Source organism: Haliotis asinina, chromosome 5, assembly GCF_037392515.1.
Source record: "Haliotis asinina isolate JCU_RB_2024 chromosome 5, JCU_Hal_asi_v2, whole genome shotgun sequence".
Classification (NCBI taxonomy): domain Eukaryota; kingdom Metazoa; phylum Mollusca; class Gastropoda; order Lepetellida; family Haliotidae; genus Haliotis; species Haliotis asinina.
The window spans coordinates 69,832,724-69,858,281 of NC_090284.1; the positions used below are offsets into that span (position 1 = coordinate 69,832,724).

Consider the following 25,558-nt stretch of genomic DNA (forward strand, 5'->3'; position numbering starts at 1 on the left):
TAAATTCAGAAAATGGCTAATAATTCTGAAATTGGCCCACTGTAGTAGTTCTCTATTCCAAATCCTGTCCCAGTGTTAGACAGTATGCAACCTATCCCAAGTGTTAGACTGTGTGTAATCTATCCTCAGTGTTAGACAGAAAGTGTGCAATCTATTCCCAGTATTAGTCAGACTGTGTGCAATCAGATCCCCAGTGTTAGAGAGTGTGTGCAACCTATCCCCAGTGTAAGACAGACTGTGTGCAGTCTATTTCTAGTGTTATAAGACTATCTGCAACCTATTCCCAGTTTTAGACTGACTGCAATCTTTTCAAAGTGTAATACAGACTGTGTGTAATCTATTCCCAGTGTTAGACACACTGTGTGCAATCTGTGCCCAGGGTTGGGCAGGCTGTGTGCAATCTGTCCCCAGTGTTAAACTGTGTGCAACTCTCCCCAGTGTTAAACTGTGTGCAACTGTCCCCAGCAGGGATTGGGAAAGACACTGGCCATGGGCCATTTTTTTGCACATTAGAATAAAATATGCCCATTAAAATTTTGAAGTTTACTATTGATATAAGGGCAGTGGTCCATTCTAAGTTCAGATAATGGCAAATAATTCTTAAAATGGCCAATCCCTGCCTCAATGTTAGACAGTGCGCAGTCTATCCCCATTGTTAGACAGACTGAGTACAGTCCACTAGTCATATCATGGCTTACTTTTGTCATGGTAGACAGACTGAGTACAGTCTATCCCAGATTACTAGGGTATCAAGGTCACCGTAGGGGTGATTTGTTATGGTTGAGCCAGGGGATTACCTACCTTTATACTGCCAAGATCAAGAGACTGGTTATCATGCTGGCATCATGTTGATTGACAGATCGCCAGAGGTGTGCCGTGTGGATCAAGAAGCTGTGTGAGCCACCAGCAGCAGGTGTGACAGGAAGGTGAGCTGTGATGTCCAACACTTAATTCTACAGAACATTCTTCCATTGCTCCTCCTCCTGATTGGCTCAATGTGCAACTTTTGCTAAAGAATTGGTGATTATTTATTAAGCATATTTTCGTTATGATTTGCATTTTGTATTTCTTATTCTTAGAAAATATGCCTGGCGGATCCATAAAAATTGGTCTGACCTAATGGCAATTAGTTGTTTCTTGTCATCTCTCAATCCGTCAGTTCCAAAATGCTGTTTGTTCCAGGAAGAACCGGAATATGTATGGCCAGCTCATGCTGCACATGCTCAGAAGAGGTGTGCTCGAGGGACCGTTTGACAAACGACCTTCTGATGGGTCACTTCCTACTCTACCTCCATATATGGTAAGAAGTTTGTTTTACTCTGATAAGTAACCATATTTGCATGGGGGACAAAATTCAGAACCGCAGTATACCAGATTGTGTTTGTTTATATTATGAGGGTTCATTCTATCATTTTGATAAATATGTGCATCATGCTTGTGGACAGTTTAAAGATATGTCAAAAAAATGTTATGCTCTGAACTGTAGGTTTCCTTTTTAAAACTTTCAGTCCATCTATTTCGATGAGCCAATGACAGGCACAGATGGACAAGCAGGGGAGGTAACTCATATTTTCTGTTTAAGGATAGACATTTGGGTGTTGTGGAAAATTGTCATTAAAGTAATCGTTATCTGCTTTTGTGCGAGATACTTGAGGTGTCACCTTCAGACATGATTTCAGTTCCTAGATTGCCATACAGTTAACAAGATTAAACCTGATAATAACATGCCAGAACTGACAGTCTCTATTTGGGCCAATGAAGTAATGTATAAATGTGTAGCTGCAAGTAGTGATTATCACTTCTATAAACGTCATTATCTTCTGAAATAAATGTAATATCTTGATGGTGTACCATGAATAACATAACAAGAAATATACTACAAGGATGAAGTTGACATACACCTAATTGTTCCTGAATTCTTTGGTCAATCTGTAATGCTATCCCTCCATTCTGTAATGTATATTAACTTTTTCTGAGTGGTATATACTCTGCAGTATAACATGATCTGGTTTTGCATGACATAACTCTGTCATACAGAATCATCATGTTTCTTATGATGTCCTACAGTTGAGTATCTCCATTTTTACCAGGTTGACAAGGTCCCAGAGTGGGTGAACGGAGAGCTGCTGGAATCTGTGGGGTCCTCCTTGGCGCGCCGGTCGTTAGGCAACCCTGCAGCAACCTCCACCTGGCTGTCGGGAAGTTCGAATGTGGCACGTGACGTTCGAGAGAGGTTCAATGCTGTTTTCTACTCCCCACATCGTGTGCTAAGGCAGGCGTGTTCTGGTATCAGCATGGCATGGTGCATGCATGAGATGGACTGCTCAGTCTTACCTACTAAAATCTTCTCATACCAAAATATACACTTATGTATACATAAATATACTTATGTATACATAGATATACATTTATGTATAAAGACTAAAGATCTAATTCAGCTTTTGATCAGCTATATTATTAAGTAATACAATCTGACAAGCTAATCTAAGAGCAGAAAGGGGAATCAGATGGCCATATTGCCAGCTGTACAAGGATGGCTACCGTGTAGACAGATCCCAGTTTACTTGTCCGTGTGTGTAATAGATGCACAGTAGCAATGATAAATGCAGGTAATAATGCAACTAGAACTAAACAAGGTGAAATGTTTCTCGGGAATCGATGTGTCACTTTTATTTGTGCGCATAACAATTTTTTACTGCCATTTAAAAAAAAATAATTTTGACTTGGCCTGGTCCCAGTCTGTAAGAATGAACGACTCATTAGCACATGCTAGACTTCCCTAGCTGTGTCTCGGAGAGAAAAATATAAAAATGTCTTCCTCCCACATCACTTTTTACCTGTAAAAGTTTTTTAAAAAGTCCTACTACCCTCATCACTTTTTATAAATATTTGCCTGAGAAACATTTATTTTTTTTACGCAACCTAACTACTGAGTCAAGTGCCCCAAACCCACACATTAATCACAGAGAGGTGTTATCATGGGTAAATACTCTAACTGATCCCAGTTATCATTTGTAAAGTAATTCAATGTTGATCTCCATTCATAAAACTTACCTTCTTGAGTCGGGATTGAATAACACTATGCTAAAAATAGTTGTCCTATCCAAACTATACCACGGTGACTAAAACAAGCATGTATATTACCACTAGTATCTTTGTTGTGTCATATCTAATGCAACTACAAAAGTCTTGTAGTTTAAGAACTTAATTCCAGCTGAAAGTTCATTTACTCAGGTTTCTGATTCAGTTGCTTTCAGACATGGGTATTCTGACGGGTTGTTGATCCCTCAAGAGTGAGAGAAATTCTGTGCTATATAAGAAATAATAGAGCTAGCTACTCAGCTGTTGATATTCATTTTGACAGAAAACTGTGGAAGGGAATGAATCTATGGTATAGTAGAAGATCCAGTGCTCTCAGTAATCAAGGATTATCTCATGCCCTCATACTCACTAACACCTGCCATACACTTTCAATCTGAAATTCTTCTCTTGCCAGTAAATGGAGTATATATTCTGGTTAAGTAATTCATAGGATATATTTTTAAGATTCCAGGTACTGGAAGAATGAGCTGACTCATCAAAAACAGTTTTTTAAGTTTGACATGAGAATCAATGCATGATGTAAAAACTTGATGAGTTTACATGTATTTAGATCAGTTGACCTGTAACCTCAATGTGAACTGTTGTCATAAGCATCAATTTAGCATGGATGACTGCAACAACAAATTTTCTTTCACCCCCATAGTTTTGAGAATTATTCTTAAGAATTTCTTTATGTCATCATGGCCTACATTCTCTTCCCACAGAGGTTACTTGTCATATCTTCCTACCTACCCTCTGTTCTAATACGACCCTTTCATGGTGCAAGTATTCCAGACTCGTGATTGGAGGCAATCAGATTTAGTAGTGCAATCAGCGACCTTGTTTCAAAAGTGATCGTTCGCAAGATCTCGGTAATTTCCGGATGCATCATGAACACTAGAACCTCTTCCCGAGCACGATACTCAAATGTTTCTTCAAGACACAACTCAGTCATGTTGTATTTGTTTCTCCACATTGCTTGCATTTGTCAAGTTGAATCTAGATCAATGTAATACATGTTCTGATTGGGCAGAAAAAAAGGGAGATAAATCTGCTGCCATTTTTTTGCCGCTAGGGGATTTTATGAGAACCGCGAAATATGGCCGTATTAGAACAGAGGTTCATAGGAAGATAACCTCTGTGGGAAGAGAATGCATGGCCTATTACCTTGATTTATTTTGGTTTACCTGACTACATGTCATGTGAGTGTATGTCATGGTTTGTTGTCCAATATCTGTGTCAGTTGTCTGTGAACATACAACAGCAGTAATCACCAGTGAAACTGACACTTCACATGCTTGTTCCCTCAGCATTAACACCTGAATGTATACAACAGATTTGCCATGGCTGTCAGTAATTGGACATATATTGTTATATAGTATTTATTAATGTCCATGGTATTTATGCACAAAATGTATGGTATGTGGACAGCAACTTGCTCTGTTTGTTAACATACTGACTGATGAGTACTTATCCAGGTCAGCTACAGGGCTGTGGCACCATGTTATGTGAACAGACCTCTGTACTGCTAGAATTATTGGTTATAGTGTCTTTTTTGTTTTGCATGTATTACAATATTCAATCACTTTGTGTGTTGATAGTGAAGTTGGTGTGTTTTTCCCCTTCCAGACCATACTCAAGTCTAGGGGTGAGTCTGGACAAGGATCCCAGTCTGTCCCCACCAAGGCGCAGGACAGAGACGGCGGCAGTCGGATCCCTGCTGGTAAATACACAGAATCTAGTCTGTGGGGGTACAGGTAGTCCAGTTGTACAGTGTAACCTTATCACAATCAGGTTTGATACTAGGTGCCAGGAGATCAAACCAAGGATCTTCTTGTGTCCTGTTCACAGGATAGTCTTGCAGTAGCTCCAATACTGTCAGTTGCATCATGCATCATGAAACTGATAATAGTCGCCCAGCCTAAGGTGACTGCCACAGCTTCTTAATAGGTTTGTGAAAACAAACTGACCATGCACGATATGAAACTTGGTGAAGAGTTTTCTCTAAATCTAGAGTTTAGTTACACTGTTTATTGTGAACTTTGTGGTATACATATCTGTCTTTGTTTCTGCTCATGTCCTTGGAACCTGCCAGATGAGTTGTTTCATCTGCACTAAAGATTAAATCAGTATTATTTACTGGTTTATTTTTATATGTAGGTAATTTTTCACTTCTTTGCCAAAAGTAACCATTATCATTCCTGGTGCCATGACTACATGCACATGTACATTACCTTATGATACATATGATAAGTGTCAGCTACTTGTGACTTTCATATTCTGTGGTTTAGTTGCTACCTGTGTGTTTCAGACCAGCAACATGGACTGGAGTAAGCCCTACAGCTCCACCACATCTCTGGCCAGCTCTCTTGCTAAAGGTAAACACTGCCTCCTTGACCTGTCAGTCACAGGGGGTTGTATATTTCAGTTATACGTCCCTGTGCTCTTATCTCCCTCACAATTTCAATGAAATAAGCAATCGTTATTATGCATATTGATATTGTGTGTCATTGTTTTGATCTTGACACATATTTCCCAATCCTTACCTTTCTATTGATTCCTCTTATCTTTTCAAGAGAATATTTGAAGTGTGCTTATATCAATAGTCCTGTTAGTTAGAACTCTCTCAGCTAGGTCCTGGTGACCTGTATTTGCCAATATATTACCCTTATGTGAAATTTTGATGGTGCTTGTAATCAAATGATTGTTATTTATTTGAATTATGTTTTGCAGGTACAACCTTCCATGATGACAGCAGCATAGGAAGAGGAGGGACAAGGGAGGTAAGTCATTTTCCTTTATCTCTGAATCATCTCAAGAGGGCAGGAGACATGGGATAACAAGCACAGACTAAATCAGTTGTTGCATTCCTAGTGGGGATAAGTGCCCAGTAGCCTCACCTGATAGTCAGGGGTGACCATGTGGATCTGGTGGTCAGACTCGGTAACTTGGTGGGTGGCATTGGATCCTAACTGCGTGGATTGAAAGTCACTGGATTGTTTGGTCCAGTCCAGAAAGTCTGTACGCCACCATCATAGTGCTGGTGCTGGTTTGAACAACACAGATGCCAAGTACTGTAAATCATGAAATTAATGCGAACATTTTATTAATGCAAAAAATGCATCTGTGCATGTGTCGCATTATTAAAATGACGCATTTCAGTCTGGGGGTGTACTTTTGAATAAACGGAAATCTCTTCCTTTCATTGACACTACTTAATACCTATTGACATTATTCATCGGCAAATTTTGTCACTAAGCAGAAGTGTTGACACTACACCAGACAACACAGGCCACTTCCTCATTACGGGTATCGCAAGTCAGTTATCACTGGTTACAATAATCACTGTCAATTGTTCAAAGTCATTGAGGCACATCAGCCAGACCGGACATTCTCCAGCCACGCAGGATCGTTTAGCGATCTTTGCTCACCTTTGCAATCGCGGCCTCCATCCATTTGGCATGTAGAGGCTTCATCACACTTATTCGTAAATCCACAAGTCCTTTTTGGAACCTGTGAAGTTGTCTGACACTTTGTTGGCATACCAATTAATAAATTGGTTCTTCATGGCCACCTTGAATTCACCATCAATTGTTGTCATAAGACAAGTAGTAGCAAGCAATCACGTGATCAAACATGGCTGCGTAATCAAAACATCGTCAGCTCCATTCCATTCAATGCTTAACAAGTTCAATTCAGGTAACTAGTGTGTTGTAATAAGAAATGAAAAGAGTGAGTGAGTTTGGTTTTACGCCGCTTTTAGCAATATTCCAACGATATCACGGCGGGGGACACCAGAAAATGGGCCTCACACATTGTACCCATGTGGGGAATCGAACCCGGGTCTTCGGCGTGACGAGCGAACGCTTTAACCACTTGGCTACCCCACCGCCCCAGAAATGAAAAGAAAATGAACAACAAAGAATCAGGGTGTCGCATTTTCTGATCAACACAGCTTCCTGAGCTCGCATTAATTTCATGATGCATTTTAGACAAGACCTTTGCACTTGCATTAAATTCATGACGCATTAATTTCATGATTTACAGTAGTTGTACAATATGTGCAGTGTTCTCAGTCGGTGGGTTTCAGTAAGGTCTCCATACTGCTTATCAAAATGATCATACGTCAAATATTTTAGTATTATGTGATTACTTGATAATCATTCTGAATAAGAACATGTATGTATATATTCCAAAACTGAAATGATTTACATTATCCCATCCTGTTTCTTCTGTTCAGATTGAGCTGAGAACCAAGATGGTGGAGGCCAAGTACCATGAGGAGAAGCTGAAGCTTCAGCAGAGGCATGATGCAGCTGTACAGAAGGTGAGGACCAGGGGTTACTTAGCTTTCTCATATCTGACAAGAAGGTTAGTTTTGGGGGAACTTACTTTTCTCAAGTAATGTACCTTCAGTGGAGGTAAGGTTTGGGGGAAGGTTCCTTTCCCAAGTAGTGTATATGTACAGAAAGTGAGTGTTGGGGGAAACTTACCTTTCGCAAGTAGCGTACAGAAAGAGAGGGTTGGGGGAACTTACCTTTCGCAAGTAGCGTACAGAAAGAGAGGGTTGGGGGAACTTACCTTTCTCAAGTAGTGTATCTGTACTAAAAGTGATGGTTGGGGGAACTTACCTTTCTCAAGTAGTGTATCTATACAGAAAGCGAGGTTTGGGGGAACTTACCTTTCACAAGTAGTGTAAATCTGTACAGAAAGTGAGGATTGGGGGAACTTACCTTTCTCAAGTAGTGTAAATCTGTACAGAAAGAGAGGGTTGGGGAGAACTTACCTTCCGTAAGTAGCGTACAGAAAGAGAGGTTTGGGGGTACGTACAGAAAGAGAGGTTTGGGGGTACTTACCTTTCTCAAGAAGTGTATTTGTACAGAAGGTGAAAACTTGTCAAGTTCAGCTTAATAAAATGTTGTATGTATACAGAAAGAGAGGTTTCATTTGCTTGTTCTCTGTGTATGTTAGATCTTGGACAGGAAGAATGCAGAGATTGAAGATGTGAAAAGCCATTACCGAGGCAAAGCCAAGGACATGGAGGACACCATAACGAAGCTGGAGAGGAAGAGTAAGATGTCCTATAACTTATGTGGAGCTTTTCAGCCACAAGTTTTGTATCAGTAAAGGAAGTTTGCAAATTAACCTTTAGGAGGCTGTGAAATGTTGTCCAAGACAGATATGTCACTGGTTTTTTTTTCAATCTGTATAGTTATTACCATGTGTTACAGTTCAGTCTCTGGTGAAGGAGATGTCAATGATGCGGGACATGAAAGACAGGCAGCTGGCAGATCTCAAGAAACTGGTGGATGATACCAGTGACTCTCGCAAAAATGAGTATGACAAAAAGGTATGACTTTGTCAGAGTATCCATGTCAGTCTTGTCAGAGTTCTTGATTTCTGTCCAAACATTTCTCACTTTGATTCGTATGAAACACTTCATACATCACCGCTGATTGTTTGCTATTTTCTTGAACCTGTTCCCGGCTATGTCCATGTGTTGCAGCTCCATGACACCACCGCCCATTTTGAGCAGGAGAAGTTTGAGATGCAGAAGCAGCACACAAAGAACATCCAGGAGATCCTAGACGACACCAACGCCCGACTCCAGCGCATGGAGAAGGAGTACACACAACAGATGTCTTCCAATGTGAGTATACCCTACTGCTGAATAAAACACTCAATTTGGGTTTGGTTGTTGTTAAACAACACACTCAGCAATATTCCCACTGTATGGCAGCATTTGGTAATTTTAAATACTCCAGTCTGGACCAGACCATCCAGTGATGAACAACAAGAGCATCAAATCTACAGCTGTGATACAATGATATGTGAACCAAGTCAGCAAGCCTGACCACCTGATGAAGTTTATCAACTCCTACAACAAGCACGCTTCTGGTGTACCCCACTATGATATTGCTGGAATATTGCTACAAGTGACATAAAACCAAACACAGTCTGTAAGTCGGTCTCATGACAAGCATGGGTTGCTGAAGATCAATTCTAACCTGGATCTTCACAGGTACCAAACACTCAACACCTAGCAGAAGTATACCTTATTGTGATAACTAGATCTATATTTCTCAAAAGTTACATTGTTTCAACAAGAAAAGTAAAAGTGCATGTCCATGTACCTAGAAAGTAACAGTTGGAGATTAGCCTGGTGACATGGTTCATTGATAAGGTCGAGTGAAGTCTTGGCTTCAAAGGAATCATTCTAACCCCATAATGCTTGTCTTTCAGTGATAATGTGAAAAGATCTGTGTCAACAGCCAAGCCTCTGAATCAACCATTTTAATACAGTAGTATTGCATTGATGAGATTGTTTATTGGTTCCAGACCAGCGTGATCAGGGAACTGGAGTCCAGAGTACAGCAGCTGACATCGGAGGTGGAGCAGCAGTTGAAGACGAGGTCGGGCCTGGAGGAAGAGAAGACAACTCTGCAAAGCACATGTGACCAGCTTACTGCCCAGCTCGGGGATGTGAGAGACAGGTAGGTGAACAGTAGAAGTACCAACTGCGATACTTTCCCCCACAGAATGATACATGCTGTGAAATACCATGATCATAGTCATATGTATTTATATTACCTCTCACATTAGTGTCGTTTTCTGATTGGCTGAACCAGTCAGTTTACCCCGCTTACAAGTGAATAACATTTTCTTGTGGTCTGATTCCTGTGCTTCAAAGTGTTGAAAATTAACACTGAGGTGTTCCGTAAGACAAATACCTTGTTAACCGGTCCCTCAGGGCCCATTGGTTGATGCATCCTGCATATTTGTTCCCCCAGGACTGAATGGCGAGGGGAACAAAAACGCAGGGTACATCAACCCATGTCCCCCTCGTGACCAGTGAACCACTTATAATATTCAAGTTTGGAAGATTCAAAGAAAATGTCTTCCAGTTATTAACAATTTTGAAAAAAATGATGTTTTTTAAGAATATTATTTTAACCAGTTTGGAGTCCAAGACAAGTCCCTGCTATGTACCATGATCCTTTAAGAAGTTCAGATGTATACAAAAACGGCTTTCAGCAGTTTAAAAAGGTACACATTGCTTGAGCATGTGACATAGAATTCTGATGTTTTTGAAGCTGTCTGTGGGAGAATTCTCATCATAACCCACAGTAAGTGCAGCTCCCAAGCCTGGTAAGATACTGAGATAGCTTTGTTTATAACCTTGTTTTCACTTCATCTATCCAGCTACAACCAGTTGGACCGGGAACACCAGCATGTGCAGGAGAGTCACCAACAAGAGATGCGCACGTTGAAGCACAAGACAGAGGCATCTCTGGAGTTCCTCAAACAGGAGCACACATTGGCAGCAGCCAAGGTCAGCCATATCGGAGTAGATGCTGTCTGTAGCAAACCTATTGTAGTTATGTAGGGGTGTAGTAACGTAACACACAACATGGCTAGGGTTTTCTAGTTTTTGGGTTTGCAGGATTTGTTGTTGTTTAGTCAGTGTGTGTTGTGGCTTTTTAACTGCTCCCACAAGTGGTTGACAATTGTAGTAGGCAGTATATTAACCCGGGCAATGATTTGAGTTTGTTTGATTGACTGCAAACTTGTGGTCATTCCAACTGTTGTACATGTCTAATGAGTACCAGCCTCCATTACCCACTCTCTGCTGATATCCACCTACATGTTTCAGCTGCAGCATGTCAGGAAATCACTATGATTAAGACTTAACTGTGAAGACATCAGGAGTGTGAGTGGGTTTAGTTTTATGCCACTTTTAGCAATATTGCAGCAATTTCACGGTTGTTGACACCAGACTGAAGACATGATGTGACCATGATTATGGTGAGACTCTGTTGTTTAACACTACACTCAGCAATATTCCAACTATACAACAGTGATTTGTACATTATTTAGACTGGACCACACAAGTATGGGTTGTTGGTGACCAATTCTAAACAAGATCTTCACAGTTTTGGTGTGACAATGATTATTGTGTGACTGTGAAGACATAGTGTCATGGTGATAATGATTTGAATGTAAAGACATAACTGATTATGGTGTATCTATGAAGACATTGATTTGACAGTGATTCAGCTAAGTTATTGTGACTATGAGAAGGTGGTGTGACTGTGACATGATGTGACTGTAACAAGGTGATGTGACTGTGATGATGTCATGTGTCTGTGATGATGTGATGTGATTGTGACAAGATGCTGTGACTGTGACAAGGTTATTTGACTTTGACAAGGCGGTGTGACTGTTACAAGATGATGTGACTGTGACAAGGTGGTGTGACTGTGACAAGGTGGTGTGACTGTGACAAGGTGGTGTGACTGTGACAAGGTGATGTGACTGTGACAATGTGATGTGACTGTGACAAGGTGTTGTGACTGTGACAAGGTGGTGTGACTGTGACAAGGTGATGTGACTGTGACAAGGTGGTGTGACTGTGACAATGTGATGTGACTGTGACAAGGTGGTGTGACTGTGACTAGGTGGTGTGACTGTGACAAGGTGGTGTGACTGTGACAAGGCGGTGTGACTGTTACAAGATGATGTGACTGTGACAAGGTGGTGTAACTGTGACAAGGTGGTGTGACTGTGACAAGGTGGTGTGACTGTGACAAGGTGGTGTGACTGTGACAAGGTGGTGTGACTGTGACAATGTGATGTGACTGTGACAAGGTGGTGTGACTGTGACAATGTGATGTGACTGTGACAAGGTGGCATGACTGTGACAAGGTGGTGTGACTGTGACAAGGTGATGTGACTGTGACAAGGTGGTGTGACTGACAAGGTGGTGTGACTGTGACAAGGTGGTGTAACTGTGAGAAGGTGGTGTGACTGTGACAAGGTGATGTGACTGTGACAATGTGATGTGACTGTGACAATGTGATGTGACTGTGACAAGGTGGTGTGACTGTGACAATGTGATGTGACTGTGACAAGGTGGCATGACTGTGACAAGGTGGTGTGACTGTGACAAGGTGATGTGACTGTGACAAGGTGGTGTGACTGACAAGGTGGTGTGACTGTGACAAGGTGATGTGACTGTGACAAGGTGGTGTGACTGTGACAATGTGATGTGACTGTGACAATGTGATGTGTCTGTTGATGTGATGTAACTGTGACAAGGTGATGTGACTGTGACAAGGTGGTGTGACTGACAAGGTGGTGTGACTGTGACAAGGTGATGTGACTGTGACAAGATGCTGTGACTGTGACAAGGTGGTGTGACTGTGACAAGGTGGTGTGACTGTGACAAGGTGGTGTGACTGTGAAAAGGTGGTGTGACTGTGACAAGGTGGCATGACTGTGACAAGATGGTGTGACTGACAAGGTGATGTGATTGTCACAAGATGATGTGACTGCGATGATGTCACGTGACTGTGATGATGTGATGTGACTACAGGCTGCAGATGCTGTGAGGGACATGGAGCTTCAGCTAGAGTCCATGAGGAGATCCATGAAGGAGTCAGATGAACAGCGCCAGAAACAGATCCGAGTAAGATACCTGCACCCTTTCTCACTACTGATAACCACATTATGCATTGATGATAGGAAATAGTGTATCAATAATGAAGTATATCTTCAAATTTATGTATGCTGAATTATGATGTATTGTTGAATATTAGGTTACTTGTTGGTTGCCCCTTAACAACTATGTGAGAAGGAGAAACTATGTGGTAGATAAGGTGATGTCAGAGTAAGGTTAGAAACCACATGCAGTATACACTACACATTATTATATGAACATTGAGATACATCATTCTGCTTTAGTATTCACGTGACATATAGTGAGAAGCAGTTTTGTGTATCATGGAAAAATGAAAACATCTTGATCAAATGTGGAACAGTTGTAATGGTTTCGTTTTTAGGGCATTGTAAGTGAAAGTGTTCAACAAGTGCATTAAGTGCACACAGGTGAAGATGTGTGGGTTGTCTGTCCACTAGATTCCTAGTCTACAGGTAGTAAAGTTAGACACAGTGCTTACACTCACACTCCAGCAGGTGCCTGGTACTGTGTAACCATTTGCTTCATTATCTCGCATCTGCTAGCATTATGTGGAACTGGTATTGTTTCACTGACGTGTGCTTTACAATCATTCATGCAGGACATATAATGAAACTGACATGAAGTGGTTGTGTGTCAACAAGCAGTGTATGGCTCCATGTGTGATTTTACACAGGATTTACAAGGACCATTAATATTCTTTCCAGTGAAATGTTATTCTTCTCAGTTTGTTCTCAGTGTTCATTAAGCACCAATATTGTGTTATACAACAGAGCCCTGATTAAAAACCTCACCTACATTTAGACACCCACGGACATGGACAGAAAAATTGTTTCACTATTGTGAAATACATGTATCATATGTTATTGATTCTAAATTGGTTAGTTCCAACCTTTTTCTCATTCCCATTGCTAGAACATTGCTACATTCCTGGTACATCACACACTACATAAATGTCAGTGTACACTGCGGCTATATTTCAGGAGTTAGATCAAGTTCGACAACAGGAGAAACTGAACTTTGAAAACCAGCTTGATAAACAGGTACTGACCCTGAGGTCACAGTGTGAGCACCCTACACAAAAACCCTGTGTGGAGGATTGTATGCATGATATTGCACTGTGTAGTTATGCATGATATTGCCCTCTAGCCAGGACTATATGCATGTTATTGCAGAGCACTTCATATGTATGACTATTAATTCCTTGCTTGGTGTTGTCTTTACAGCAGTTGTCAGAGGTAACCATTGCTCTTTTCATTGTAGATATAGATAATAGATGCTTTTAGGCATGTTAGAGTTAATTATTGAAATGATCCCTGTTAGTGAAAGAGGTCAGCAAGGCCATGATGAATGCAGTGGTTCGTCGGTTTGAATAACTGGTCGGATGTTACCTTGGGCACACTGAACCCCCAGCTGTTGTCCAAGAGACTCTCATTGTCCAATGCTAATATGTCTGGCATTACTGACAGGTTGTCATGTTGTTGCTGAAACAATGCAGACTGGCCTCAGACAATATACCTCAGACTTGGTGTCTGTATGTCACCATGTATTTACATCCAGGTTTGTGAATACCTTTAGATGATAGGTCCCACCCTCATTCACTCCAGTAGACTTGCTTACACTCCTTACCCTACCTCATATTGATATGCTGCTTACAATCCCTAACTTTCCTCGTTGATGGGCAGACAGTTCCTCCCCCTCATAAATTGGCTTACAGTCCCTTAAACTGGCTTACAGTCTCCACCCTCACACATGCACAGTTGAACCCCAGCAGGTCTGTAGTCACTCACTCACCCACTAACTCCATACATGTTGTTTGTTCACTCCCACTTATATAACCATTTCAGATATTTCTGTTTGGTTCATTGTTTTGTATTATTTCATTTTCAATTTTATTTTTACACTGTTATGGACTATTAACAGAGGTATTTTGTTTCTTTCATGAAATTGGCAAATTTGTCTTAAAGCATGTATAACATATATATATACTAGTAAATGACTTGACTGCAGTGCAAACATATTTTCCATAAACAAGTTTTGTTGCATAAGTGACAGTGTGAAATGTGATATATGTTGAAGTAATGAAAGGCATTGTGTTTAGTTTATTGTATGAGGTTTGCTGAAACAATGTAAGATTAGCATGTGATAAGGGCCGAAAGAGATTGTGTATGTGCAGTGAGAGACCACTAGCAGTGTATATATGAAGTGTGTCCTTGTTCAGATCCGCAGCATGAAGCAGGAACTAGAACAGATGGAGCAAGAGTCCCAGAAGAAGATCCGTGCCTCTGAGCACCTGCTACAGTGAGTTCACCTTTTACCTTTTCGATATGATGAGACATGTTGGTAGTGATGTCATGATTTTCAGTTAAAGTGCTGCCATGTTGTAATCAAGGAATATAGTTATCAGTGTTCAAAATAATTACTGGCAAGAGGCCCAGCGCCGGGTGTTATTGTATCGGGCCGGCAGTTTCAAACATGTGCAGGCCATTATGGCCTTCAGTAAATTATCTGCCAATTATTTTTCAACTGGAATGTTTCCTCTTTTTTCTTTAATATACATTCAGGAATGATCCACGATCCGTCATGTTACGATAACCTACAGTTTCCCTCCCTCGTATTTCAGTGCTTTGGTGCAGGAATGTCTACACCAGTCTAATAAATAAAAACTCCTCTGTGTACCTTAGGCTTCACTTTATTTTGTAGAAACAGTTTGAAACTGTACAGTGTAGTCTACTTTGTCTTTATTTGGTTTGACGTGAACAAAATTGGCCTGCAAATTTCATTACGGGCCTGTGGATTTTAAAGCCTGCAGTTAGCAGCAGGCCCTGATGGTCAACTGGCAAACTGAATTATTGCAAACACTGATAGTTATTAGATTGGATTCAAACAAATGAGCTGAAATTGCTCTGGCTTTATGTTATATTTGAGTTTATAGATCCTACCAATTATTAAAAAAAATGAAATTGGAAAATAAATAACACTTCAGATAAAAAAAAACTGTTGACCCTCTCTCTTTTACAGTAATATGAGATGAAAAGAACTGGGACATTATCACTGCTCACTGTAACATGTTCAAAAATGTTTATTCTATCTGAAACAAATCAATTTTCTTTCGTTGATGTTATGATCATTTTACTTTTCAGTTGCTAGTAACTACATTCATGAAGATTTAGTGCTTTCTTTGCTGATTTTCTTTGTAAACAACATAATAAAAAATGAAAGCGTGGAAACAGATTCATTCAAGACACCATAGAAGGATTTATTTTTCAGCCCTCAGAGTTTACAATCATGTGATGTTTATCAGGTTAGATTCTTTATATATGGCATGGAGATAGTGAAAAGATGGATGTGATTACAGAGAGAAGGACCTTGAGATCCAGAGACTCCGAGAACATAACAAGAATCAGGCCCTGTCAGCAGAACGTGCTCTGGAGGAGTTCAAGGCTGAGGTGGAGAAGAATCAGAATCGGGTTTACGAGGAGATGAAGCAGCAAGTATGTGAGCTGTGTCAGTTAGTAGTGAAACAACATGGCTAAGTTAGACCCGATCTACAGTAAGTCATGCTTGCCATACAAGATGATTAATGGGATTCAGTGGGCAGGCTTGCTGACTTGGTTGACACATGTCATCAGTCATCATATGACAAATGAGAAGGTCGATGGTCATGATTCATGATGCAGATCATTGGATTGTCTGGTCCAGACTCAAATTATTTACAGATTGTCACTGTCTAGTTGGAATGTTGCTGAGTGTGGCATTGAAGAATGATCCAACCAACCAAGAGCCGTAAATAGCATTTCTGACGTACATGTATAGACACATTGTGCAAATCTGATTCACTGTTGTGTCAGAGTGCTCAAAATTACTGTTTTATATTCAGTAACTTATTGAGAGGCTTAGTGAGGAAGTTACAGAGAGACTTCCCCAGTGACTTGACTTCCCCGCTATCACCAGCTCCACACAAGATTACCTCTGTCTGACCAGTGGTGTATGTATGTGTTGTCTGATGGTGGTCATGTTGGTTGCAGATGGCCCAGGTGGAGTCGGATCTCAACAAGTCCAAACATTCCCGAGAGAAGCAGAACAAGGAACTCAGTAAGCAGCTCGAACAAGAGAGGGGAAAATTCACAAGGGAGGTAAGTCAAGGTCAAGGAAACTTGACTCATCATGGTACAGATTATTGGTCAACAGATGTATTGAACATAAACAAATGTAGAATGAAAAAGTGAAATCAAATTGTTATAAGAATATGTTTGCTTACTCAAAAATGAAGTATAAGGGGGGTTTGTATACATTATTAAATGACTTCTGTTCAGTTGATAACAGTAATAAAGTGACATGTTTGGGATTCAAGTCCTGGACATGACACAACCCAAAAAAAGTATTTGAAGTTCTACTACTAAGGATAAGTATATGTCAGTACACCATATGTTACATGGGACGGCATTGTACATGGCATTATACTAACCTCAAGAAAATATGTTTGCAGATAGCAGAAATGAAGCTATCATTTGAACACGAGAGGTCGCAAATGTTGCATGACCTTCACCTTCAGAAGGAGTATATTTTGTCTGAACATGAGAAGGCTGTGGAGACACTGAAGGAAGGTCACAGAGTGGAGTTGAGGTCACTGGAGGCTCGTTACAAGGAGAGGAGTGACAAAGACACAAAGGTATTGGCTGGGCATTGCGTGTTAAGACAGGACACTTCGTATGTTGTTTCACTTCACTGTGTCTCATTGTATGGTTGGACATGTCCTTCCTGTGGTTTTATGTGTATGTACTTGTTGCAGAGCATGACAGAGTTTGAAGACCAAGTGCGAGAGCTGCGAGAGGAACTTGTACAGTCAAACCAGCTCCGGAAGCAGCAGTTGGTGGAGCTGGGACTGCTCCGAGAGGAGGAGAAGCAGAAAATGCTGAGAGACCATGAAGCTGAGGTGAGAAGGGTCAGGGTTATGTACATGTTTATGGGGCATAGTTGGGTGCTTGTTTGTGAGGCTTGGTTAGGGGAATGTGTGTGGGGCAATGTTAGGTACTTGTTTGTGGGGCGGGGTTAAGTGCTTGTTTGTGGGGCAGGGTTAGGTACTTGTTTGTGGGCCAGGGTTAGATGCTTGTTTGTGGAGAAGGGTTAGGTACTTGTTTGTGGGACAGGGTAAGCTGCTTGTTTGTGTAGCAGGGTTATGTAGGGATAGGTACTTGTTTGTTAGTGCGTGTTTGTAGGGCAGGGGCAGGTACTTTTTTTTTAGTGTGTGTTTGTGGCCAGGGTTAGGTACTTGTTTGTTAGTGAGTGTTAGCGGGCCAGGGTTAGGTACTTGTTTGTGGGCCAGGGTTAGGTTTGCTGCTTGAGGGAGGTGCTGGCATGTGAAGGCGTGTGCATGCATGTTTCATCCATTTCTCACCATGGTGTTTCAGATGAGTCGGATGCGGAGTGACATGGAACAGCAGCGGCTGGAGCTTCAGAAACTCCACAGCTCGGAGATGGAGACCATGCTTGAGAAGGTGCTTTGTGCTCCCTCTCACTGTATGACATTATCATTTGTTCAATGGTCATGAGGGGACCATGGGATTAGGTATCCTCAATGTTTGTTTATGTACCCAGAGCCCGAAGGGTGAGGGGAACATAACAAAAATCAAGGGTACCTCGATTTTGTTCATGTTCATGTGGACAACACATCTTGAAGATATACCCATGTAAACTTAGGATAACAATAAAGGCGTGCAATACGGATGACGTGGTCGTATTCTGTATTGCACCCCAGATTCTGTATTGAACCCCTGCTAGTTCCTTCTTCTCCAAAGCTCATTAAAAAATATTATTGCAAGGTAAGAGGGTAAATATAGAACATCATAGTAGTGCATTTGTTGTTCTTTGAACTTGTTTCTCTGCTCCCATGACACCATCTCATTCAATTCAAAGCATCCAAATTCACTAGTATGACTTTCTATACGTGTATTTCAGCAAGACAGTCTACACTTTCTAGTCTGATGTTCTAGTGTTAACAACTCAGGTTTTATTGATCCACAGACAAATCATCGTCTGAAGGACATTGAGAAGGAGTATTCTGACAGAGGACAGAAGTCAACAGAGGTAATGTTTCTCCTTCTTTATATTAGATAATGTAGATGTTATCCTGTACCTACAGTAAAATACATTGACAGTATGGACAGTTAGATTGTGACATGGTTTCCATTGCTGTGCCATTTGAAAATATTATTAAATTTGATGCATATTTTGTTAATTTAGTTTGACCTTTGAGCTTTGATGATGTAAATTCTCTCAAAATGCATCATTTTATCAGATACGTCTGGAGCATGTATCTGACACTCCATGATTTATATGATTAAAGATAAACTCGAATATTTAATTATTTAGTTGAAAATATATTAATATTTATTTAATTGAAAACGAGCACTATATGCATCCTGAAACAACTGATCAATGTTCAGTTTTGTTACTAGAGTATACTTTCCAGCAGACCTTGCTTGAATGAAAGAAAAAGGTGGCTCAAATTTTAACAATTACAGCATCATATTACACAAGTCAAGATTATCAGCACTGATTGATACATAGGAACAAGACATATCTTGTGAAATAAACTCAGGATTATATAAAGGTTCGTTTATTCCAGGTGGTGGCTGATCTGCAAGCAGCAACAAACCAACTCCGAGAAGAAATAAAAAGGTATTCAAACCCAGCTGAATGTATATGATACAGGTTCTTCAGAAATGCCATCTGTTAGGTTTATCCCAGTCATGTGATATGGGTTATAATACAAAATCTCTGTTTAGGCTATAAAAATTTCATCAGGTCAAACAATATCATGACCCAGATCACACTGGTTTTCATAACATCTTGTGTATTCACTGAACCAAGATGTTTCTTTTTGTAAGCAGTGAGAATGTCTAGATGAAACTGTTTGTTTCAGGATAAGACAGCAGTGCGACCAGAGGATGACAGAGTTAGCTTCCCAGCATGAGGAGGACAAGAAGGCCATGAAGAAACAGTACACCACCAACCTGACTGTGAGTGGAAGCCAAGCAATCATTATGTGGGCTAGTACTGCCAGCTTTACATGCATGGCATCCTCGATATCTCAAGGGTATACACTCTGATAAATCTACTCAGTCTGATAATTTTATTACCTCCCATTGCTGGCACCGCATTCTCACAGTAGCCAATCAACTTAGCTGCCGTTACAACAGAACTTGCCAGTGTCAACAAAAATAACGGTCACAGCTGTGAAGGTTTGTTTGAAATGTGACCGAGACTTGGGGGAAATCATACAGACAAATTGTCATGTCTGCAACTTTAAAAATATACACATGAGCATTAATTATAGTATTCCCAGAAATTATTGAGAATCATGTTGCGTCATGTAACTCATTACGTTTATTAACTTCTGGCGTTTTACTTACATAAACATGTTAAAACATCATCCTTTTACAGTCTCAGTCTTGTTTTAGTACTTTGTTAGACCTCCTCGTTCAGCAATACATGCCTGAATATGCCTAGGCACACTACCCATTAAAGTTTGTAGGTAATCGTGTGACAGGGTATCCCAATATTGGACCACCTCGGCCTTCATATCTTCAATATTTCTCAGTCCCTTTTGGTTTATTCTGTCCTTCATGACTCCCCACACATTCTCAATTGGGTTTAGGTCTGGGCTGTAACTGGGCCAGTCTAAAACTTGAACATTTTCGCCCGACAACCACTGTTTTGTGTAGCGTGCAGTGTGTTTTGGGTCATTATCATGCTGGAAAATCCAATCATCTGCATACAGTGTTTGTGCTGTCGGAAGAAGGTGACCATTTAGAATGTCAACGTATCTTTCTTTTGTCAAGTTTCCCGTGAAAACACACAATGGCGTCACTCCGCGAGCCGATATGCCACCCCACATGTTTTGGTCGCTGGTAGATAGGTTTGACAGTATCTTTGGTCCAAATTTTCACACAATTAGGGAAAAGCCAAACAGAACTTTCATCCGAAAAGAAAACATTATCCCAATCTTGATTTTCATGAGCCCGACACCAGTTTAAACGTTTTTCCTTTTGTGCATCTTTCATCAACGGCGAGGGAATTCCACGTTTTTTCACCCAATTAAGTCTCTGTAATTCCTGCCTAACTGTTTCATTGCATACCTGAGGACTTCCTCTGCTAATCATTTCATTTCTGATGTTCTCAACACTTTTCAATTTGCCCCTACTCACAATCTGCCCAAGTCTTCGGCGATCCACAACACTGAATTTCCTAGGCCGACCTGCCCCTGCTTTGTGCTCTATCCCGGTTCCTGTTTGAATATTCTTCAAAGTTCTGTATACTGTAGACAGAGGAATACCATGTCTACAAGCTAACACTTTAGCATCAGCCTCACCCCTTTCAAAATCATCTAGAATGAGCTTTCTTTTCTCTCTTGCTGTAAATTCTGCCATGTCAACACAGGAAGCCGTCTGCTCAGACAAGGGAGATAACTCTTGACGTAATGAGCTGCCTTCTAAGCCTTCAAGAGTTGTCTCCCTTATTTAGTATGCTTAGTGCATAGTGAAAGCCCTTTTTCCAATCTTAGCATCATTAGGAAAAAAACAAAGATTTTCTCAATAATTTCTGGGAACACTGTAAACACCACCAAAAATAACTCGTTTGAGTGGCATTTCCTGCTTGACAAAGGTACAAGAATCTGAATCGAAAGGTCGCAATCACGCAATAAAGAAGTTGTTATCCATAACAATTTGTCCTATCTGACCACCATAACGTAGCATAAAGAGATCAAAACAGAGAAGTCAACTAGTGATATCTTAATACACATACAGTTAGCATGAAATTCATGTGCTGACTCAAATGCATGCTTTACATGCTAAAGTTCTGTCATGGTACAAGCAACTGAGGGGTATAAAAACGTGAAATGAAGTATTCTCATTGCTTTCTTATCAACGCATCAATAAGTGAAGAGTGATGAAATTGAACTTTTTGGACATGCCAAGGCATCGGCTTTATGAAAATACCAGATGGCAGATTATTGATACACATGAAGCTGGTTTGTCCTGTTGCAGCACTGGGTCCAAATTAACTATCAATCACACTGTAAGTCGCCTTGTAAGGAAACATGTGGCCACTGGTTACATCAAGGATCGTCCATGACCAGGAAGGCCGAGAAAGACCACTGGTGACCATACCCTAGTTCACCTAGAGAGATGCAGGCCCATGACCAATGCCAAAGATCTCAGAGAACAGTGGAGACTCTGTGCACACCATCCAATCAGAAGTCCCTTATATACTCACTGATAGACACAAGGCTCAACGTTTAGCATAGTGTAATCAATGGCAAAACCTCAATCTGAGGACATGGCGCAGGGTCCATTGGTCCGATGAAAGCCGTTTTCTTCTTCATGTTAATGATGGCCGTTGGCGAGTTTGGAGAAGGAGTAATGACGCTTATCAACAGCAGATGATCCATGCAGCTGAACCCTTTGACGGTGGCTCTGTAATGGTGGGATCTATCTCTTATGACAGTAAGCCGAATCTAATCACCATTCAAGGGACACTCAATAGTCAGAGATACCAACAGGAAGTAGTGGAAGCTGCTGTTGTCCCCCATTTTGATAACCACACCCTCGCCAGTCGGCCAGTATTTATGGACGGTAATGCTAGGCCCCATCGTTCAAGAGCTGTTATCGCATACTTGCAGAACAATGCAGTTTACAGATTACCTTGGCCTGCGAGAAGTCCTTATCTCAACCCATTTGAGCATTTATTGAACCATCTGTGGCGTAAAGTTCAAGTGAGGGATCCACCTGTTCAAAATCTACAGGAATTAGCCCGAGCTCTTCATGAGGAATGGCAGAGGATTCCAATGATGTGCAGTCGACATTTGATTTCCAGCATGAGGAGGAGGGTTGCAGCAGTTATCCGTGCGAGAGGAGGATACACCATATACTGATGTCACCATTACTGATGGCTCAGAATTGAACGGTGAACGTTTTTTTGAGAACTATGTTGTGTACGTTGGACCACAGACGTCTGTGTGACCATAGTTTTGGACATGATTATTGATAACGTTTTTAGTGCCCCCATATGACTGTCAATAAATTACAGCTTAAAGTAGCAGCAGTGTTGGTAGTTGATTGATTGGCACTTTAGATGGTTCAGTTAACGAACTTATAACCATGTGTTTGGTTTTCCATATCATGAATGACCAGTGTGTTGTGTTAAACACAGTCTTATAGCATGAAAATGGGTGGTGCTTAATTAATGCTCATGTGTATATATACAAGAACTCCTTATACCTCTTTCAGAGTTCCTCGGCATGATTTATGTTGCCAAGTTGAATTGGTTAGATAATTTGAAAAACAAAAATGAGTTATGACTGGTATGCTCAACTTCCCTGCGCAGACACCTGATTGGATGAAAAGCCAGCCAACTGAGGTCATATAATTATGGGCGATGCATAGATGCATCCAGGATATAGTGGAGATTTATCACAGCATATACCCTGGAGATATCGAGGATGCATGTATGAGTTTGGCTTTTCTATTTGGCTTTTGAAATGTTTGTAGTTGTTTTGGCAACAGTTAAATGATAGTCAGAGTTTTGAAGATTTCAATAATAAGAATAATTTGTGTTTGCAGGCTTTGCAAAAAGAATTGGATTCCCAACGAAATAAGAGTCGAAATATGGAGAGACAGTTGCAGAGGGTGGAGGCAGACCAAGAAGAAAAGGTGAGGGAAAACAAGGAGTTGGGGTGAAGAGTTAGAATGGCCAGGGATTTGGAGAGATGGGGTAGAAAAGCAAGGTTAGAAGGTGATGGGTATAGAGGAAGGTAGTCTGGGCAAGTGCTTGGGGGAGTGTTACACCAAGTGAGGAGGAGGGATGTGTGGAGAGGGATCAGTGGTCACAGCCTCATTCCACAAAGTGATCATAGTGCTATGACTGTTAAAAAGTCTATATTAAAGTATGGGAGTTACGATTATCTTAGGGTTATGATCACTTTGAGAAACAGGGCCCAAGTTGGTATGTAGATGACAGAACTATGGGATGAGCATAGTTCCTACAATTGTTCTGTCATTCATTGATGCCATGCTAACAAGTAAGATTAATAAGTACTTACATGATTTGAGAGTGTTTCTTGCTTCATGGCAGATAACCCGTCTGAAGCTGAGCCATGAGGAGAAGCTGAGGGGTCTGATGCCAGCAGCTGTCAGAGAGGTGAGATAAATAAACATAACAGACATGTACAAGCTGTCTGGATGACCCCTAGGGGAAAATATATATAATCCTAACCCCATGCCTTTCAGTGAGATTACCAAATGTCATTAGTGGCTGCTTTAGAGGAACCGTTGTCTGGAGGACTTGGCTCAGAAGGAGGACTTTGTTGCCAGACATAGCTGGTCACTATACCTTTCAAATGTTTTTCAGGGCCCAGATGTTTTCAGCCATTTACTTATGTATGAATTGGTAAAATCAACATTGCATGTTATGAAAGTGTTTCCTATGTCAGTTATTATAATATAAATATATTCCATGTTTGCTCCAGGAGTTGGAAGACACTATCAGATCGCTCCGGTCTCAAGTCAACTCCCTACAGCAGAGAGCGGCAGTATTGCAGGATGAACTTGACCTCAAAATCAAAAATCCCCTGGGATCTTTCGGGACTTTGACCAGCTCCCCCATTATCAAGTCCTCGGTTTGACACACCAGACAGCTATGCTGTAGTGAACAGTTTCCTGGACCAGCTGAAAGTGCATGATATAGATAAAATGGGTTTGAGGGAATCACAGACTTCTTCCAGAACTGTTCCAGATCTGATGTATCCTGTGCATTGTGCTTGTTTAGAGAAAGGAGTATATGAAGACCTGCTGTTTTAAAGCTCCTCTGGACATTTGGGCATCAATGTGCAACACGATCTGCGTTTATCCTACTGTTCTTGTTACTTTGCTCTGAGGATTCGATGACTGAAACTCTCTAGGTTCCTGCTTGGAGGGAGGTCGCCTGACCTATATGCTGTATCTGTGATATTCCTGTCTTACAACCGTCACCAGATGGTGCTCATCTTATTTATATGTCTTGTAGTTATCTAGATTAGTAGTACGTTCAGCCGACCCTTTCTGCAGACACTGTCAAACAGAACCATGTGAAACTGAAAAATGTCGGTTTTTCAGTAATCAGTTACAAGATGTTCATCCTAGCTCACAACATTCATACATTTGGCTTCAGTAGCCTATATTATACATGATGTTCACTCTCTGAAATTTTATTTCTGGATTAAAAAGCTCAGTTTCTGCTAAGTCTAAAAAACCTTTACCCTGCTGAATTATTTTCAGCACAAGACGTTGTTAAGAGGATGGGTGATTTCAAACAGTGGGTGTGCAATTAAATAAGGGACTACTGAAAAAATATTTGCCTCCCACTACACATTCCAAAGAAGATCGTTACCTGGATTATTTATGGCAACCATATGTCAGTCTGTATTATATTGTAGAAGTTATCACTAAAACACCCTTGCAGTCAGGGTACATTTATAGGAGGTATTTTTGCTCACAAGTAAACTCAATATTTACACTTGAAAGGGTTTTCATTCAGATGTTGTAAGGATGATGAAAGGAAGTCATTTGCTCAAACAACCCTGCACATTTCAACATGTTGGACCCCAATAGTAGGATGACAAGTAGGTGATATATCTCTTCTACATTCGGTATCAGTTACGATGTAGTTTGTTGTGAAACTGAATAATGTCTTGAATTGTACAAAGCGTGGACATTTTATCCATAGTATGTTCCTCTTTTCAGTTATTTATATATTGTTTTTTGACCATACGACTACAGATACTGTGAGTTCTGTTTTCGTCAGAGATGCTGATTGTTAAATGCCTTTCTTTCATGTAGAACTGTGTCTTCCAGATAAGGGAAGAGCTTCCAGTGTACTTTCGGGGTATTTGCCCTTCTAGTCTGCAGGATGTGAAGGTAGATGAAGGTAGAACATATCCCCATGTGTTTTTCCTCATTA

General features: G+C 40.8%; 1 protein-coding gene across 3 annotated transcripts in view; it reads left to right on the forward strand.

The window, feature by feature from the left end:
- LOC137285156 (centrosomal protein of 112 kDa-like) overlaps positions 1 to 24,850 on the forward strand; it is a 66,500-nt gene extending 41,650 nt beyond the window's left edge. The window contains exons 3-29 of one of the 3 annotated variants that reach the window (XM_067817385.1): positions 860 to 926; positions 1,183 to 1,300; positions 1,509 to 1,559; positions 2,091 to 2,233; positions 4,711 to 4,804; positions 5,393 to 5,459; positions 5,815 to 5,864; positions 7,322 to 7,408; positions 8,053 to 8,152; positions 8,313 to 8,431; positions 8,588 to 8,731; positions 9,421 to 9,575; positions 10,285 to 10,414; positions 12,458 to 12,550; positions 13,543 to 13,602; positions 14,781 to 14,860; positions 15,918 to 16,053; positions 16,588 to 16,695; positions 17,049 to 17,231; positions 17,352 to 17,495; positions 17,971 to 18,057; positions 18,584 to 18,646; positions 19,188 to 19,240; positions 19,485 to 19,581; positions 23,185 to 23,274; positions 23,696 to 23,761; positions 24,090 to 24,611. In XM_067817385.1, coding sequence (XP_067673486.1) covers positions 860 to 926; positions 1,183 to 1,300; positions 1,509 to 1,559; positions 2,091 to 2,233; positions 4,711 to 4,804; positions 5,393 to 5,459; positions 5,815 to 5,864; positions 7,322 to 7,408; positions 8,053 to 8,152; positions 8,313 to 8,431; positions 8,588 to 8,731; positions 9,421 to 9,575; positions 10,285 to 10,414; positions 12,458 to 12,550; positions 13,543 to 13,602; positions 14,781 to 14,860; positions 15,918 to 16,053; positions 16,588 to 16,695; positions 17,049 to 17,231; positions 17,352 to 17,495; positions 17,971 to 18,057; positions 18,584 to 18,646; positions 19,188 to 19,240; positions 19,485 to 19,581; positions 23,185 to 23,274; positions 23,696 to 23,761; positions 24,090 to 24,245 — 2,741 coding nt within the window. In that variant the 3' untranslated portion in view covers positions 24,246 to 24,611. Of the gene's footprint in view, positions 1 to 859; positions 927 to 1,182; positions 1,301 to 1,508; positions 1,560 to 2,090; positions 2,234 to 4,710; positions 4,805 to 5,392; positions 5,460 to 5,814; positions 5,865 to 7,321; positions 7,409 to 8,052; positions 8,153 to 8,312; positions 8,432 to 8,587; positions 8,732 to 9,420; positions 9,576 to 10,284; positions 10,415 to 12,457; positions 12,551 to 13,542; positions 13,603 to 14,780; positions 14,861 to 15,917; positions 16,054 to 16,587; positions 16,696 to 17,048; positions 17,232 to 17,351; positions 17,496 to 17,970; positions 18,058 to 18,583; positions 18,647 to 19,187; positions 19,241 to 19,484; positions 19,582 to 23,184; positions 23,275 to 23,695; positions 23,762 to 24,089 lie in introns of all 3 variants that reach the window. The other 2 variants (XM_067817383.1, XM_067817384.1) reach the window with 2 other exon arrangements.
- The last annotated feature ends 708 nt before the right edge of the window (positions 24,851 to 25,558 follow it).